The following is a 15,788-nucleotide window of genomic DNA, read 5'->3' as shown; positions in this document are numbered from 1 at the left end:
TATGTAATTATATGCTACGAAAAAGCCTGTTAGGCTGGCCAGCCAAGCATGGCGGCTTTAGAGCAGGGACAACAAAACGGCAGGCGTGCCGTTGTCGTGCTGTGCTCTGTTCAGACTAAGACCTGCTGCTGCTCCCCATTAACTAGACTGCTGGATAGGGTCTCATTTTTGCTATTCAGACATCATCAATATTTGAAGTAAGTACTAGCAATAATTATTGGAACATCCAATCTTGTTCATTTTGCAATTTTAACAGATTTTTTTTTTTTGAATTAGGTTCAGTACAAAGCACCTTAATATTTTTGCTGAGATGCACTGAAAGGTGCCATATGCATAAAAAGGTCATTATTTTTATTACAAGCACTAATCGTAATTAGAGCTTTAAATAAAGAGACAGGTAGGTCTGCGTTTACCTCCAGTATCTGCTGAGCCCGAAGCTCCTTCTCCATACGAATCTGTTCTATCCTCCTGATTTTTTCCTGTTTGAGAGTGAGGGAGAGAGGAAGGGGAGTGAGGTTGACTGCGCTCAGGTGCTCCACAAAGCAGGTGGCGCATGCTGACTGTCATTAAGCCTTTACTATATTAGCACAGTGTGAAGGCTCTAAAGCTCTCATACTGATGTACGAACTGAAACAGCCCTGCAAGTGCCTGGTGTGCGCTGACAGGTTCGGGTGCCCTTTACGCGTAGCAAGCAGCCCGTTTCTCTTGCATGTCTGTGCGTTTTGTAAGTGCATGTACAGCTACGTTAACACGACTTCTTGCTCAAGCCCCACTAATGACAATCTGCTCGGCCAGCTTGCCGACGGGCTCCGTGAGGTTTCCTCTGAGCAGGGCAGAGAGGAGGCGCGCGGGGTCATGCGGGTCGCTGAATCCTCTACCTGCTGCTTCAAAAGCTTGAGCTGCTCCTTCTGCCGGCGCTTCTCCTCGGCTGCCAGCAGCGCTGAAATGACACGACACAGGCTTAGGTCCACCTGCAGCGCAACTCTGGACTTTTATTTTGGCTCTGTGAGCCAGCCAAGAGAGACAGGCCCCCTACAACCCCCCCTCCCCCCCAACCCAGACATCGGAGTCGCGCTGAGAATGAAGGACCCGGGACAGATGGAGAGGAGGCACGGGGTCTGAAGGCAAACGCAGCTCTGTGTACGAGGAGGGCCCGGCAAGAAGGTGCTGCTGAAGGGAAGGCGGGAGAAAGCGATCAACCTGAACCCATTCCACTTGGACCCAGATGCACAGATACGCCGCAGGTCGTACCATCACAGAGAGAGGGGTGTGCCGGCTGCACCAGAGAGGGTCTTACCTTGCTGTCGCTTTGCCTCCTTGGCTGCACGTGCAAGCGCCTGTTTCTCCAGTTTCCGCATCAGCTTCAGCTGAGCCGCCTGGCGCGCAATCTCTGACCCGGGGAAAGAGGAAGAGGAGGGTGATTACTCATCCGCCCTTTGACCGTCAAAATGCCTGCAAACGCTGATGAGCAGAAACCCAGGAAGCACACTGTTCTCGCCCCATCAGCCAAACTCATGTCTTTCCGTGTCTAGTTTGGTCAAAAGGACTGTGATGAAGCACAAAATCTAGATGTGATTTTATAAATGATGGCATCAGTTAGGTTAGCATCACGTTACACGCAGAGTAACTGTGTAGGAAATCTTGGGACAGACATCCAAGGTTCACAGGTCACAAACCAGAGGTGTGGAGTTGGGGTGGTGCTGGGTTCTCACCCTGGGCCTCCAGTTTACGCAGAAGCTTAGCGTCGGCCGCACTGGCCGCTTCAGCCTCGCCCACGTTGGTCTGCCTGCCTTTCCCGTGGCGGGGACGGACGGGGTCGGCAGCAGGCAGGCCAGGGGGCCGCTGGAGTTCCAGGCTCTTCGGACGGCCCCTGCGACCTTCTAGCGCGAGGACGTGGGGCGTGACCTCGTCGCTCTTCAGCGGGCACCACTGGAAACCCTGCAAATCCACGGCACAAGGCCAGCCAATCAGCGCGCAGAACACAGAACAGCATACTCCTGCCTAAAGGGGCAGTGTCAGCAGCGCACTGCTTTATCTACAGTAACCACTGCTGTAAATAACAGGTGACAAGCAAAATCATCAGTTATAAAGATCTCCAGTAAAAAAAGGGTCACACATTAGTGGCTCTTACAGTTAAGCAGTTCTCATCATTTCAGAAAGCACTGTTTCCTGTTCAGTGCTGCCATTTCAGAAATTCCCTTTAACCGCTAACTTGTTGCATAACTGACTCTTGAACTGTTGCACATACAAAATTACCACAAAACATTCTCTTCTCAGTCAGACCAGTGTATGTCCTTCAAAGAAGGCTTGAAAAGCCTGCGATCTAATCTGAATATAGCAATTATATTCTGAATATAGGCAAAAAAAAAAAAAAAAAAGGTACATCTTAAAAAAAGAAGGCAGAAATAGATCAGAAATTAATCAGCTAGTCACCTCTGGTCCTTCTCTGGCTTCATAGAAGTCACCAACTCTTATTTTAGCACTGAAGCTAAAATGGTCACGTGTGATCCCACTTATTCCGTTTTGTGCTAGATACTACGAGACAAAAGGACAGTAGAGACGGCTTAAGGAAGACGTTCCAAAACAAGCACTGAACACACAGTCTTCACTGCAGTCACTTATCAAGTGCTTGATCATGATTTCAGGTGTCCTAGAGGTATAAAAACCCCAGTATAAAACGTAAATGATCAACAAATGGCCATGCAGTGAGAACAGCCATCACCTTCATCACATCTGAATACTGTCTGAGTTTTTTGCCACAGGGGGCATAGTAGGCCACCTCTCCCTGCACTCGCCCGCAAACGCTGCGGAAACGGACCTCTCTCCGCCACCTAGAGAGAACACACACACACACACACACACCACACACACACACACACACACACACACACACACACACACACAAACTGACAAAACAATCAAACTCATTTGTCTCGGACACCTGCAACATATGGCAGTGGAGCTACTGAGAGAGACTCTTCCACCTGCCCGGACTATTTCAGTGAAGGTGTCACGCTCTATCCCCAGAGCCAGGCACAGAAGCTTGGCACAGAGTAGGGCAGTTATTCAAATGAGTCTCAGCGGGCTCAGCCAGCTGTGACTCGCATGCTGGGAGACTCCAGGGAGCCGCAGTCACTGCATCACCGGGTCCCTCTGGCCGGCTCAGCGTCGACTGACAAGGCCGGTCGCAAGAGATGGACGAGCCCTTAGACGGACAGGCAAAGGGCAGAGGACAGAACGTGCGCTTTATCCTGTCCCCCTCTGCACAAGTGCCGTAGCTTTAGCCGAGCGAGCCAGCGTTCGGGTCCCTCCTCCCTGCGTCTCTTGTTTAAGTGCCGAGGCCGTTCAGCAAACCCTCAGCAAAAAAAGCTTTACACTGAGTGCCATCAGTAGTGTTACATTTGTTTTAAATAGAACTGATGTCTTACCCGTATTCAAGAGGCCTTCGCAGGGCCTGTTCGTCTGTCACTCTTCTTCTCTTTCCTGAACGTATAAGAGAGACACACAATCAGAAAAAAACTAATTATACATGGGTGTTTTGCTATGACATTATTTTAAATACATTTTTCTGTTTTTAATGAATATATTCACCACAAGTTACATGAATCATTTTGAGCAAAAACACACACACACACACACACACACACTCTGAAGTACTCCTATTTTGCAGTTTCAAACTTTACCACCCAATGTCACTGACTGTGAGCTGCAGTGAAGGCCATTTCTAGCGCCAATTAGTACCTGGAGGTGTGGCCAGATTGTATGAGGCAGATGGGGTGCTGTGATAGGCCAGGGCCCCAGAGCCAACAATAGTTGGCGTAGGCAGAGCATGAGCAGTATGGACCTGCAGGCTGAGGGAGGAGGAACTGGGGGAGGAGTCTGTGAAGGAGACTGAGCTTTTCGTGCGCTTGAGTGGTGTTCTCTCACTCTCTGTATCAGTCTCCATTTCTTCATCTTTAATGTCATCGTCCTCCTCTTCATCATCGTCAGAATCAGTGTCAAGATTACTGCCAGAATCTGCAGAAGACCAGGGACAGTGAAAATGGTCAATGGGGATCAATAATTAAACAAACAAAATCAAATAAATAAATACATTTTAAAAATGACTTTTTCTAACCTCCATCAATACCTCATATACTTACAAATGCCTATTAATGTTTAGTCATCAGCAGTCACAGAGGGCAGATATTTGAACTGAGCCAACCTGACAAACTGTCATCTGAATCTTTGTCGTCTTCCTCCTCCGCATCGTCCTCTTCCTCCGCCGTGTCGTCTGAGTCTCTGCTGCTGGGGATGTCCGACGCCATGCCCCTGAACACCTCCACCAGGGACTGGATCTGGTGGCTGTGCGGGGCCCCTGGCCCTGCCCCACGCCCAGGCCTTGCGCCCTTCTGCTGGGCAGCTCTCGGGCCAGGCCTGGGCAAAGCAGCCGCGCGGCCAGCGTTTCCAAGCAAGCGCCCCTTGGCTCCGGTGCTCAGGTTGATGGGCACGCTGGAGCAGGGCGTGGCGGCTGGTGCCAGGGTCTTCTCCCCAGAGGCACGCGGCCGAGGCCTTGCAACGAGGGCCAGTGGGGCCTCCTGCACGGGGGTGTGGAGTGCGCCGTTCCCGTGGGCGCCCTCCAGCCCGGCTGAGGGGAAGAAGAGTCCGGGCGGGCGGGGAGGGTGTCGCTTGCGGCTGCGCTGAGCAGGGAGCGGGGGCGAGGGGGAGCCTGCTTCTTTCAGGAGTTTACCTGCTTCCTGCTCTTCCCATGGCTGGAACACCAGTCTGAAAGGGTCCTGAGAGCCAGTGAGATGGAGAGAGTGAACAAGACGGAGAGAATTTAGAACATAAAAGAATAAATAAGGGAGAATTTTTTTTTTCCAGCCATTTAAGATTTACTGTAATGTAAATTAGGGGAGAAGTCCAATGGTGAACTCTTATGGAGTTAACATACTGAACACAGTGTCAGTAATTGTGTGATCTATTATGAACATACATATTTAAAAGCTTAAATTAAGTTGCTGTTTGCTCTTAAGTTAAACTTGCCTGGCACAGGTACAATGTAAATGTACACTTTGATGGCAGTACATAATACCATAGCATCATAGCCATAAATATACATCTGAGATGCTAATAGTCTCACCACTGTAATTACAAAAGGTTAGGGTGACTAGCATTTTCACTGCTATTGTTATAGAAGCATTCAAATTACAGAGATAATCAGCTGTCTGCTCTGACCTTTTCAGTCCTGGGTGCCAAAAAAACCCCACATAACCCACAAATAACTCAGATACAGAAAAAACTGAAATAACGAAATGTGCACCATTGTCATGCCGGCGCACGAACACGTTCTAACAGTCGTGTACTGACAGTAAACACTCTACAACCTTGAAAACGAGGTGGAAAAGAGAGCGTAGCAGAAGCGCACCTGTTTGAGCAGACTGAAGCCAGTGGCGTGTGGCTTCTCCGGCGAACTCCTACCCACTGCCCTCAGGGCTTCCGGCAGCAGTGAGGGGGGCGTGGGGGAGGGGGCCAGACTCATGGGCCTGTACGACGGGGAGAGCGTCGGGGGTTTGGGGGAGGAGGAGAGGGAGGGAGGCTTTGGAGAGAGGGTGAGAGACAGTGGCTTCGGAGACGGCGAGATGGAGCGATTCTTTGGGGATAAGGACAGAGAAAGAGGTGTGGGAGAAGAGGAGAGGGAGGGAGGTTTTGGAGCCAAGGCGAGACACAGGGGTTTAGGAGAAGCAGGTGGTTTGGACGAGGCGTCTCTGTCTCGGCTAGGGTGGGGGAGGAGGGGTATGGGCTTGCTGGCTGCTAGGCCTGTAGCCTGGATGACGCTGGTGTGCTTGCCGGACTCCTCTCTAGACCTGGAGCTCTTGAAAAGCAGGGGACTCGCCTGAGAGAGCGAAGGGAGCAGGGAGGAGCCCAGCCCGGAGAAGTAAGAAGCAAACAGGGCACTATGAGGGTCCGTGGAGCACATGTCCGCTCCAACAGAAAAGCCATCTTTCACTAGGGAGGTCTGTGGGGTGTGCGGGGGGAGACAAAGGGACAGGGGTGAGTAACAACGCCTATTCACCCACACCCAACCATCACAAACACTCAATGAATGGTTCAACCAATTGATCTCTCCAGGAAATAAACAGGTCTGACTGACACACACACACACACACACACACACACACACACACACACACACACACACACACACATCAACCTGCTTTGACATTTCAAAGCTCAAGTCAACAGTTGTTCAAGCTAAAGTTTTTCCAAGACAACAAACCGACAAGTTTTATCAAAACATATCTCAAGAAATCAATGCTCCTCAGCTAGGCATTATCGACAACTTATCTGTCAACAAAGCACTCTCATAATACAAGATGAGCAAGTAATAACCACATCACCACTCTAGCCTTAGGGACTCCTGCCACTCAGGATGACACACCTTAACCTTCTGCTTGGCTCTTTGCTCCCTCTCAGAGTCTGAATCTTCACTTGCAATACTCCCATCCTCATCCTCCTCCTCCTCCTCCTCCTCCTCCAGGTCAACAGAGTCCAAGCTGCTGAGTGTGTCACTGGAGCTGTCAGAGCTGGCTCCTGATTGGCTATCGCTGTTGCTGGAAATCTCTGCCATTGTCTTACACAGTGTCTGTAATGGAGAGAAGTGTCGATCAATGTCAGCCCACACACAGACAGAGGTGTGCCGACAGACGCGTGCACACCAAAACACACGCGCGCACACACACTCTTCTCTTCCGCCCCCACGCCCATCCCAACCCCCCGCGACATACATGCACCATAACTATCAATCTAAACTATGCTTCCAGCAAACATGCCAAGAGTTATTCTCCAAAAATAGTACTGGCAGATTTTCATGACAGGGAGTAGCTGGAGATCTCACGCAGTTCAGGGAAAACACACTCACCACTGCAGTTCATAATGTTATCATATAAAAAAAATAAAAAAAATTATATATATCATTTTTAACATATGCTGCTTATCTGATAAAATACGTCAGCCAGTGAAAACTGGTGGGTCTGAAACCCTTACCAGGTGAGCCTTAAATAGAAACATCCCTGCAAGGTAGCGTGCGGGTCATTACAGCCACGTCTGTACTGGTACTGATTCAGGCTTTACCTTCGGGTTTGTATTGTGGTTGGACTTTTCTGGGTCTTCGTTAGTTTTGTTCTTGTGGTTCCCACTGCAGTGCTGTCCCTTGCCAGCTGGCTTGTGGGGTTTGCAATGGTTGGTTGTGCCTTTGGGGTTAATGCTGTGGTTTGGGGGGATCGGAGCAGGTTTGAGAAGCTGGCTGAGACTTTTGGGGTCCTGGCTTGGTTTGGGGGTCTTGCTCGAATCGGTGGTGGTGGGAGCTGGCGAGGGTGAGGAGGAGGCAGAGCTTGCACCAGAGGAAGCAGACTTTGCTTTGCCATTGCCATTCACTGTGCCATTTAAACCTGAACAGATGGGGGGGGGACCACACACAACCACACAAAGAAACACCACATACACAGGTATTCACATGCACGGAGACACACACAAATAAATGGTTAAAAAATATATATTACAGGTCATTACATTCAGTTAGAATGTCGAATATGGAAACGTCACAAACATTCTTTATCATGCTATCCAGCTGGAGGCAGGATAAACTAACAGGTAAAGCAGTGCAGCTACAAGTGAAGCATGATAAACACGACACCCCCCCCCTCCCCAACCCCAAAACACAGGGGCAAAATACAGTTTACAACTTTGGATGTGTCAAAAAGTGTTTTACCAGAGAACAACAGTAATCACTAACTAACTCCAAGCACCTATGTTCAAACTCAAGAGGCCCCGAGCAAAAATCCCTTTTGCCTCTGGTGGCAGCTACATTCATTTCCTAACACGCCTTAGCCACACACAAACTCCCCTGGCCCCTGGGGGGACTCTCCGAACATGCTCACTGCTAAGTGCACTTTCCCTCGATTTCCCTCGACTTTCGCAAATGTAGGCAGCGTGTCACTACACTAGCTACGTTCAGGAAAGGCACTCGAAACTTACCCTGGCTTAAAATAATGAACGAAGGAAAGAAATAATAAGAAATATATAAAGGGTTTGACCAGAAAGGTCCTCAAGTCCTGGTTATGTCAGGAGAGTCTGCTACCTTTAGTGGAGGCATGTGTGCTCCTGCTAGGGGTAGGGGAGCGGGCAGAGGTGGGGTCTTGGCTCAGGGCTGGAGTGCTGAACAAGGGGGGCAGTCCCAGCAGAGGCGGGAAGAGAGAAGCAGCTCCGCTAACTGGCACGTCCGACGCCCTCCACCAGTCTGGCAGGAAAACACATTTTAAAGCATTTAAAAAAAATAAATAATAAAAAATAAAAAATAAACAACTTCTTTAAAAGACTATTAATTATTCACCAATTCAACTGTAATCAACACACTGTAATGAATCATATATGACTGGATTATTTTGTAATGCAGCAGGTTCAGCCTGTTTGATAACCACTAGGACACTATAGAGGCCAGTGTTAAAAGGTCAAAGCAGCAACACCTTTTCGGAGGTGACAGCAATCCCAGAAATTACATAATGAGGGATTTTAAAGCCACTATAGAAAACAAACTGCTTTAAATTTGTAAACAGGTTTATAAAAAGATCTAGCCAGACTGACAGCACCACCATTCAGAAGAGTGGTTTGTTAATGTTCAGAGGTACAGAAAAGTCATTTATGTGATCACAGAACAAGTTCTGCAGGCACACATCCACACCCAGACAAGGACAGACACCCACACTCACCCCCCTCCCCCGACACACACACACACAGATTCCATATAAAAGCATTTTTCTGAGAGTTTTGAGATTTACGCTGTGCAATATTTTAACACAACAATATTTTTCTCTCAGAGAGCAGGGAGCGCAGCAGCTCGCAAAATATTTAGAGAAATGTGCGGTTATCCAATCGCACGCCAGCAGAGGTCAAAGCGAAGCCTTGACCTCGGCGGGTGTGTCCGCTGTAAACGTCGAATCCCTAGCACGGCCTACTGGTCTGATGAAGGAGACAGTAAAGGTGATGCATGCGCAGTGTGGGCCGCCTCGCCGGAGGGACAATGTGTGAGGAAGGACAAATGGAGGGAAGACAAGGTTTTCAGAAGATGGAGAGTTTTAACCATAATCATGACATTCTTTTATTCATTTTTCATTAAGCTGAAATGGCAACGTGTTTCACTGAAGAGTGACACTGTTTGATGTGTAAACATTTGATTTCAGTCAAACCTGTTAAATAATCAAAACACATTCATAGGTTAAGAAACTCTAATGTGAATGAGCTATACGCAAGTATACCTGGGAAGGTTCCCAGCTGGGCCTGTGGCGTTAGAGCTGCTGGCATTCCCAGTGTTCCAAGACCTCCGAAATGGGAGCGTCCAGATAGAGCAGAGTACAGGCTGAAGGCTGGATGACTGACCATGGGGAAGGCACTGGACACCGCCGACATTCCAAATCCCACATCACCCGCCATTCGGAACAAATGCCCTGCTGAGAGGGAATGAGGATAGACAGAAAACACAGGTCACTAAAGATTTAATAAGACATCACACAGAAATGAGAACTCACATCTCTGTTTAAAAAAAAAAAAAAAAAAAAAAGGAGGCAAATTATTTATTCTCACTCTCATTCACATTTATTCTTATTCATGTCTCGTTGGAGTATTTAGTGCTTTACCAATTAAAGAATTAGCATATGCAAGGGTGAACAGTCAAGATCAAATGAGCACCAGCCAATCAGAATTACAGCGGTGCTTCACTGCCTGCTTCCCACTGCACTGAGTGAATATTAATGACCAGGAGAAGAACGAACCATTCACACTTTTACCCAGTGCATATAAATGCATTTGTGTGCAATGTTTTTATTTTTCCCCCCCCTAAACTTATTAGCTTGGAAAATGAATGCAATGCAGTACATGTCTGCTGTCTGGATAATTAGTATCACCCAGGCACACAGAGAAAAAGCTCCGACTAAATGAGGGGGGAAAAAAAGAAAAGAAAAAGATCAATTGCACCACTCAGGAACAGCCATTATGGATCCAGCAGAATGCAAACATCGACTTCTGTATGCAATAAAAGGGACTCAAACACCTCGCAAAAAAAAACAAAAAACAAAACCAAACAAAAACCTTCTGCTGTTTCTTTAAAAACTGCCTGTATCCATGCACAAATATTGTGACAGTTAGGAGAATGAGTGTTTGCGCATTGTGTAAAATGACATTTGACATTCTCAGCCATGCACACACACATCTGCGCAAGGCAGAGGATAGGAAGAACACGGCACATGAAAATTCAATTAGCTGCTCACACACACGCACAGACAGTGTCTGTATGAGTGATACATTACACACACAGTATATGAGACATTACCAGACCAGATTTACAAATAAAGATTTATACATTTATAAAATCTGACTGAAAGCGAGAACAGCAGTTAGCTCCAAGTACGCAGCTCTCCGTGCGCATTACCTTTAATAAATTGGACGTGATTAACACCACGGAGAGCCTGAATGCTTTTAACCTAAGAGAGAGCAGAGGCGCAAAGGAGGGGGAAGCCCTGGACAGCAGCTCTCATCAGGATTGGTCTAAAAACGCACCGCACAGACCATTAACTGACAGCGAATCCATCCGCTACGGACCCTGCCCCACGCCCTCCACCACCACACGCCGCACACACGGCAGCCGCCCTCCATCTTCGCACATGCCACACTCCTTCCGTCTCTCCAAAAACCGTACACATGCCACGCGCTCTCCATCTCCGCACGCGCCCCCGCCATCTCCATGTAGATCGCCACGTTTGTCTAAGATCCCACATAATCATTTCAAAGTGCTTTGCCATAAGCTGAAGATGCTTTAAAAGGCAGGGTGGTGGCGGCGGGGTATACATAAATATATTTGCATATGCGTAGATGAAAGGCAGTGGACTCGCTTGTAATTTCAACAGCCATGACATGCTGCAGTGGTATCTTTCAGAAAGTCATTTACTGGTGAAAATCCTGAAGGGCGCACAGAGAGCAGAGATAAAAGCTCACGGGCTGTCAAGACGGGGGGGGGGGGGGGGGGGGTGAATGCGGGTGCGGGGGATGGGGTGGGGGGTTGGACCGCATTTCTCCCCAGGAGAAACAAAGCAGCACTCTGCCGCCATCGCACCCCTCCATGTCCACCTTCAATCGCGCTCTAATGAGCTGCGTGCGTCTCTGCCACGGATGAGGCGGAGAGCGTGGGAGGGGCCGGCGAGCGTCCCCGCCTCCCCGCAGTGTCCCCCACAGCATGCCGCAGTGGCTTCTGCAAATACCTTTTTAATATTAATGGCGTCATTATCTCCAGCCTCAGAACAATTAAAGTCAACTGGCGCGGGAGGAGGAGGAGAAGGAAGAAGAGGAGCTGGTGAAGGGAGGCTCCACACGTGTGAAATCGGGATCGTTCCCTCGGCCCGGACGACGCCGCGCCTTCCCGGAACAGGATGCGTCATTTGTCCCCGTCATCCCAGAATCCATCAGCACGCTCATCTTCCGATAGAGCAGATGACCTCGCGAGGGGAGAAGCAGGGCTAATTTCTCATTTTGTCTCCTGCCCATTTCAGCCTGTGAATGACGCACATGCAACACAGGATATCTGTGCAGATGTGTCCAGCCTCAATCCATACAGGTTTAGTGTCATATTAATGACTGCTGAGGCTTTAGGATATTGATTGTGCCAAGCAAAAAAATAAATAAATAAAAAATAAAATTCTATGCATTAATAACAAAAGGTATAGAACATATGCGCCATCTTTAGTAGATGTCCCCCTGAGGGAACAGGCTCGTGCGAATGGCAAACTGCCTCTGTGCTCAGCTTGACTTTAGAGGGGACTGCTTTTAATCAGTGCTCTGCCCAAAACAGCTCATCTATTTTTAAAAAAGTAGTTGGATTAAAACAAATAAATAAAAATAAACCAATGTTGTATACTTTGGGGGGGCGGGGGGTGGTTGTTGGTAAGAAAAGGGTCATAAGTCACTGGGAATGTGGCTCGTTGTTTTCCAGTTTGGACAGCTATTGGGTGGGGGGGGGGGGGTGATCACTGCCTCTTGCCTACCTGCTACTTCAGAGCTTTACCACGATTATTACAGAGAACAGAGCACCCCTCATACCTGCCCCGCTCTTCTAAAGGTGAAAGAGAGGCAGGAAGTAGCTGAGAGAAAGGGGAACACACTCTCACACTGTTGGCATTCATTAAAACAGCAGCTTTTTCCTTTCGCAGCCAAACTGTCAGGAAAGTGTTAGAGCAGTCTGCTCCAGGCTCTCTCGCCATCTTAACAGTGCACACATAATTAACACAAAACAGTGCTGCTTTACTAGAGCATGCACACACTGTGTGTGTGTGTGTGTGTGTGTGTGGCAAGCAGGGATATTCCAGTCGAAGAGAGTTTCGCATCATAATGTATGCACTAATTTGTGACTAACTGAAGTCGTACTCTGGGAGATTCATTCAGAACGCATATGCCCTACAGAAGTTAGATAAAATATTGTATAAAATGTAGCTAACCTTGAAATGCCTATATTTTTCTATTTTCATTCTAGAAGAAATATGACGACGTAAATATGAAAACGGCTGAGTCCAAGAGTGACCTAGGACCTAGAAGAGCAACTACAGTAATACGGAGTCCTATGTGCAGGGGCGAGACACTAGGACAGCCGCCGCTCAACTCAGAAAACGATTTGTTGGAAGTCTTCTTAGGCATGCCTGCTCTTGAAAAATCACAAGGTGTTTTCTGATAATTGTCTATAGTTTTCACTTTTTCCACCATCTTCATATGCTGCTTATTAATACCTTTTCGTATTCTGTTCTGTCAGTTGGTCTGACATCAACTTCAATTATCTCATCAAAACTGCTGAGGAGTTTATCTTTACTAAGCCTTAGCTTATTACTAAATTCATTATAAATGTCTAGGGAGAAATAATCCACTTGCTCCTAACAGGGGTGTGAGTGTATGGGGGAGTTAATAAAATTAACCTATCTATTTTAAAGTGGCGAGGTATGGAGAAAATAGGCCCCCTTTACACAGTTATTGTTAATACACTCTAGCCTTTTAAAAACAAAAAAAAGGGGAAAAAAAAAAAGAGTATTGTTACACTGATTACAGTTATAACAAATTCTACACTAGTTCCGCTAGCTTCAGTGTCAGCATGCTAATTAGCTAATGCTTGCAGGCTACATCAGGCTACAAAGAATGTATGGGAAATAAATTATTGCACATGATTCATGAGGGTACAAAGAAAGCTAACGAGACCTAGCTTTCTTTTTGAGATGTGCATCATGTGAACAAAAGATACTGTTTTATCATAATAAAGCAGAATTGTCAAGTGCATAAACAATTGAAGCTGGAATGCTCAGAACAGTGCTCTAAAGGTCTGGTGCAGTTTGGGGATTTCCCTACCCAAATGCATCTGATAAGCTTCCAAGTGATGTTGCCTCGTTTGTCCTATGGACAAGGTGTGCATAAATAAGTTGCTCTTACTACCTACAAGCTACTATTGAAGTTAACAGTATGATTTAAAACAGTTAACAGTATAATTTAAGCGTTAAATAAAACAGCCTCAGTAATTTTCAAAATCTTTTAGCTTGCATGCTTTTTTTGTAATGTGATGTCAAAGGATGGAGTTGAAATGCAGGCTGAGCAGAAAGTACGAGTCCCTCTAGAGTTGCAAGGATGGGAGTCAGCACAGCTCTCTGCCTTCAGTCTAACACCCCATTATGGACACCTCACTCTGTGACGCAGCAGCGACCGTGTGAGCGTGCTCTGAACTGTGGCATGCGCAAGCACATGTAATGGTGTGTGCCTCTGCTTGTTCATGGGAGTGTATACAGATCTGCGTGTGTGTGTGTGTGTGTGTGTGTGTGTGTTTTTTCCCCTCTCTTACCGCTCTTGCTTGCTGGGTTTGGTGATGTAGAAGGGGAGGCTACCGATCTGATGGAGCCCTGGGGGGGGGTGGGCGTCGCCAGTCTCTCTCCAGACTCCATACCTACAAAATCATTACACCCAAAACATGTCAAAACACACACAGACACAATGACATTTTTAATCCATTTATGATGAGACAAGGGATGCAGCACAATTTTCAAAAGAGAAAAAAAAAAAAGCAGTAAATATACAAAATTCTCTAAAAACAACTTAAATGTGCCTACAATTAAGTTTCAAAATTATTTTACTGGCAACCAACATTAAAAACTGGTTCTTTCTCCCTTCCGTGACAGTTACTGCAGACGTGTTCCTACAGCTTAAGAAGCAAAAGTGAAAACACTGGTCTTGCGGAACCACTTCGTGGTTTCTTCAACATCAGACAAGCGATTGGGAATCATATCAAGTTTCAAGAAGAGGTGCAATACCTATGCACTTCTGCATTACAGTCCTGACATTACACACATTACAGTCCCGACACACTAGCTGTTGGCCACATTTGGGGATGGAAGAAAATACTTTAACAATTTAAAAGTTTAACTTTTATATTAAACATGGTATTTACTATTAGCTTAGTTTTGTCCAAATGAAAGGACTGAGCATCAATTGCAAAAGTATTCATCCTAAATTACCACATAGACTTTTAAACAAAAAATTGCATTTAATTACACACACAAAGCTAAAGGCATAAAATAAATAAAATTTCAGTTTCAACTTTCGGCACAGCGCGTTATGAATTTCAGTTTCATTTCCAGCCAAATAGCCAACCGTGACTGTTGTGAAAAGCACTGCACCATCTCAGTTAATCGCAGCTAATAATTCCAACCAATCATCACTAGGCCTGATTCTGAACACACACTAGTCCCCTGTGGCAGTGAGGGCACGTCCTTCACATGTTTATGGTTGGGTGACAGCAGAGTATGTGTGTGTGTGTGTGTGTGTGTGGAACCCAGATCAGAGCCGAGGCCAGGCCAGGCTTGTTTAGCCGACAGATTGTAGGTGGCAATGTTGGTAAACAATAAGGAAATGCTGAATCGGTTGGAGGAGGTGTAAGCCGTACACCTAGTTTAGCTGATAATGAAAACTGCATTTCCTACTCAGAACCATTACATTGCTGTTTAAGAAAAAGAAGGAAGGAGCTAGTTGGTACATGGAAATTAATTTTGCCTCCTCTAGTCAGACAGGTGAACAATGCACACTTCTGCATCTAAAATGGTCTAAAATTCAGGAGCTAAACAACAAGCTGCCTTTCAAAAACAAACAACTGAAATTTCGATTTCACTGTCTCCTGAACCATAAATTAGGTCTAGCAGTAGAATAATCTGTGTGCATGCATTAATGTATGTACAGACATGAGCAAAAGAGGTGTGTGTGTGTGTGTGTATATTTTATATATATAAAAACAGCACAGCTCAAATCCCCTGTAACATAGCTTCAGGCTGGCTTTCACAGACAGGTGTGTGTTAAGTGTCTGATCAGACATCCACATGCAGAGCAGCCTTTTCTCTGTTGCCTGGGCAAAGCAGCACAAACAGACAAACTAAAAAAGCACAAGGACTGGCCCTAGTGCTAGCGCTCGCACACACACGTCCATGGAATGTAAATTCGGGCATCTTTGCTGCTAATCACACATTCATGCATACATTGGGGGAGGGTGTCAGTGAGTGTGTGTGTGTGTGTGTGTGTGTGTGTGTGTGTGTTGGAGGAAGAGAGTTGGAGAGAGATAGAAATTATGCATCATGTAAATGCCTCTGTGTGCTGTACCACCAAAACTGGCAGCACACTCATTTGTGCTTCTCCATGGAGTGCAAATGAAAACTGTAATTGAGCAAGATGGCATGCTGACCTGTGGAAAT

At 46.7% G+C, this 15,788-nt stretch overlaps 1 protein-coding gene across 9 annotated transcripts in view; it reads right to left on the bottom strand.

Moving 5' to 3' along the window:
• The window catches only part of LOC113577525 (bromodomain adjacent to zinc finger domain protein 2B), a 71,277-nt gene that overhangs the window by 12,800 nt on the left and 42,689 nt on the right, over positions 1-15,788 (bottom strand). For 8 of the 9 annotated variants that reach the window (XM_035520276.1, XM_035520290.1, XM_035520285.1 and 5 more), the window contains exons 3-17: positions 13,895-13,996; positions 9,294-9,485; positions 8,120-8,278; positions 7,114-7,430; positions 6,422-6,625; positions 5,408-5,998; positions 4,205-4,775; positions 3,742-4,017; positions 3,429-3,483; positions 2,723-2,831; positions 2,434-2,535; positions 1,713-1,938; positions 1,298-1,390; positions 879-940; positions 414-479 (exon numbers count right to left, since the gene is read on the bottom strand). In XM_035520276.1, the coding sequence (XP_035376169.1) occupies positions 414-479; positions 879-940; positions 1,298-1,390; positions 1,713-1,938; positions 2,434-2,535; positions 2,723-2,831; positions 3,429-3,483; positions 3,742-4,017; positions 4,205-4,775; positions 5,408-5,998; positions 6,422-6,625; positions 7,114-7,430; positions 8,120-8,278; positions 9,294-9,485; positions 13,895-13,994 (3,123 nt within the window). In that variant the 5' untranslated portion in view covers positions 13,995-13,996. The remainder of the gene's footprint in view (positions 1-413; positions 480-878; positions 941-1,297; positions 1,391-1,712; positions 1,939-2,433; positions 2,536-2,722; positions 2,832-3,428; positions 3,484-3,741; positions 4,018-4,204; positions 4,776-5,407; positions 5,999-6,421; positions 6,626-7,113; positions 7,431-8,119; positions 8,279-9,293; positions 9,486-13,894; positions 13,997-15,788) is intronic. The other variant, XM_035520283.1, reaches the window with a different exon arrangement.

Source organism: Electrophorus electricus, chromosome 2 (genome assembly GCF_013358815.1).
Source record: "Electrophorus electricus isolate fEleEle1 chromosome 2, fEleEle1.pri, whole genome shotgun sequence".
Classification (NCBI taxonomy): Eukaryota; Metazoa; Chordata; class Actinopteri; order Gymnotiformes; family Gymnotidae; genus Electrophorus; species Electrophorus electricus.
Note: the sequence above shows the minus strand (reverse complement) of the source record. Positions and strands in the feature narration are given on the sequence as shown.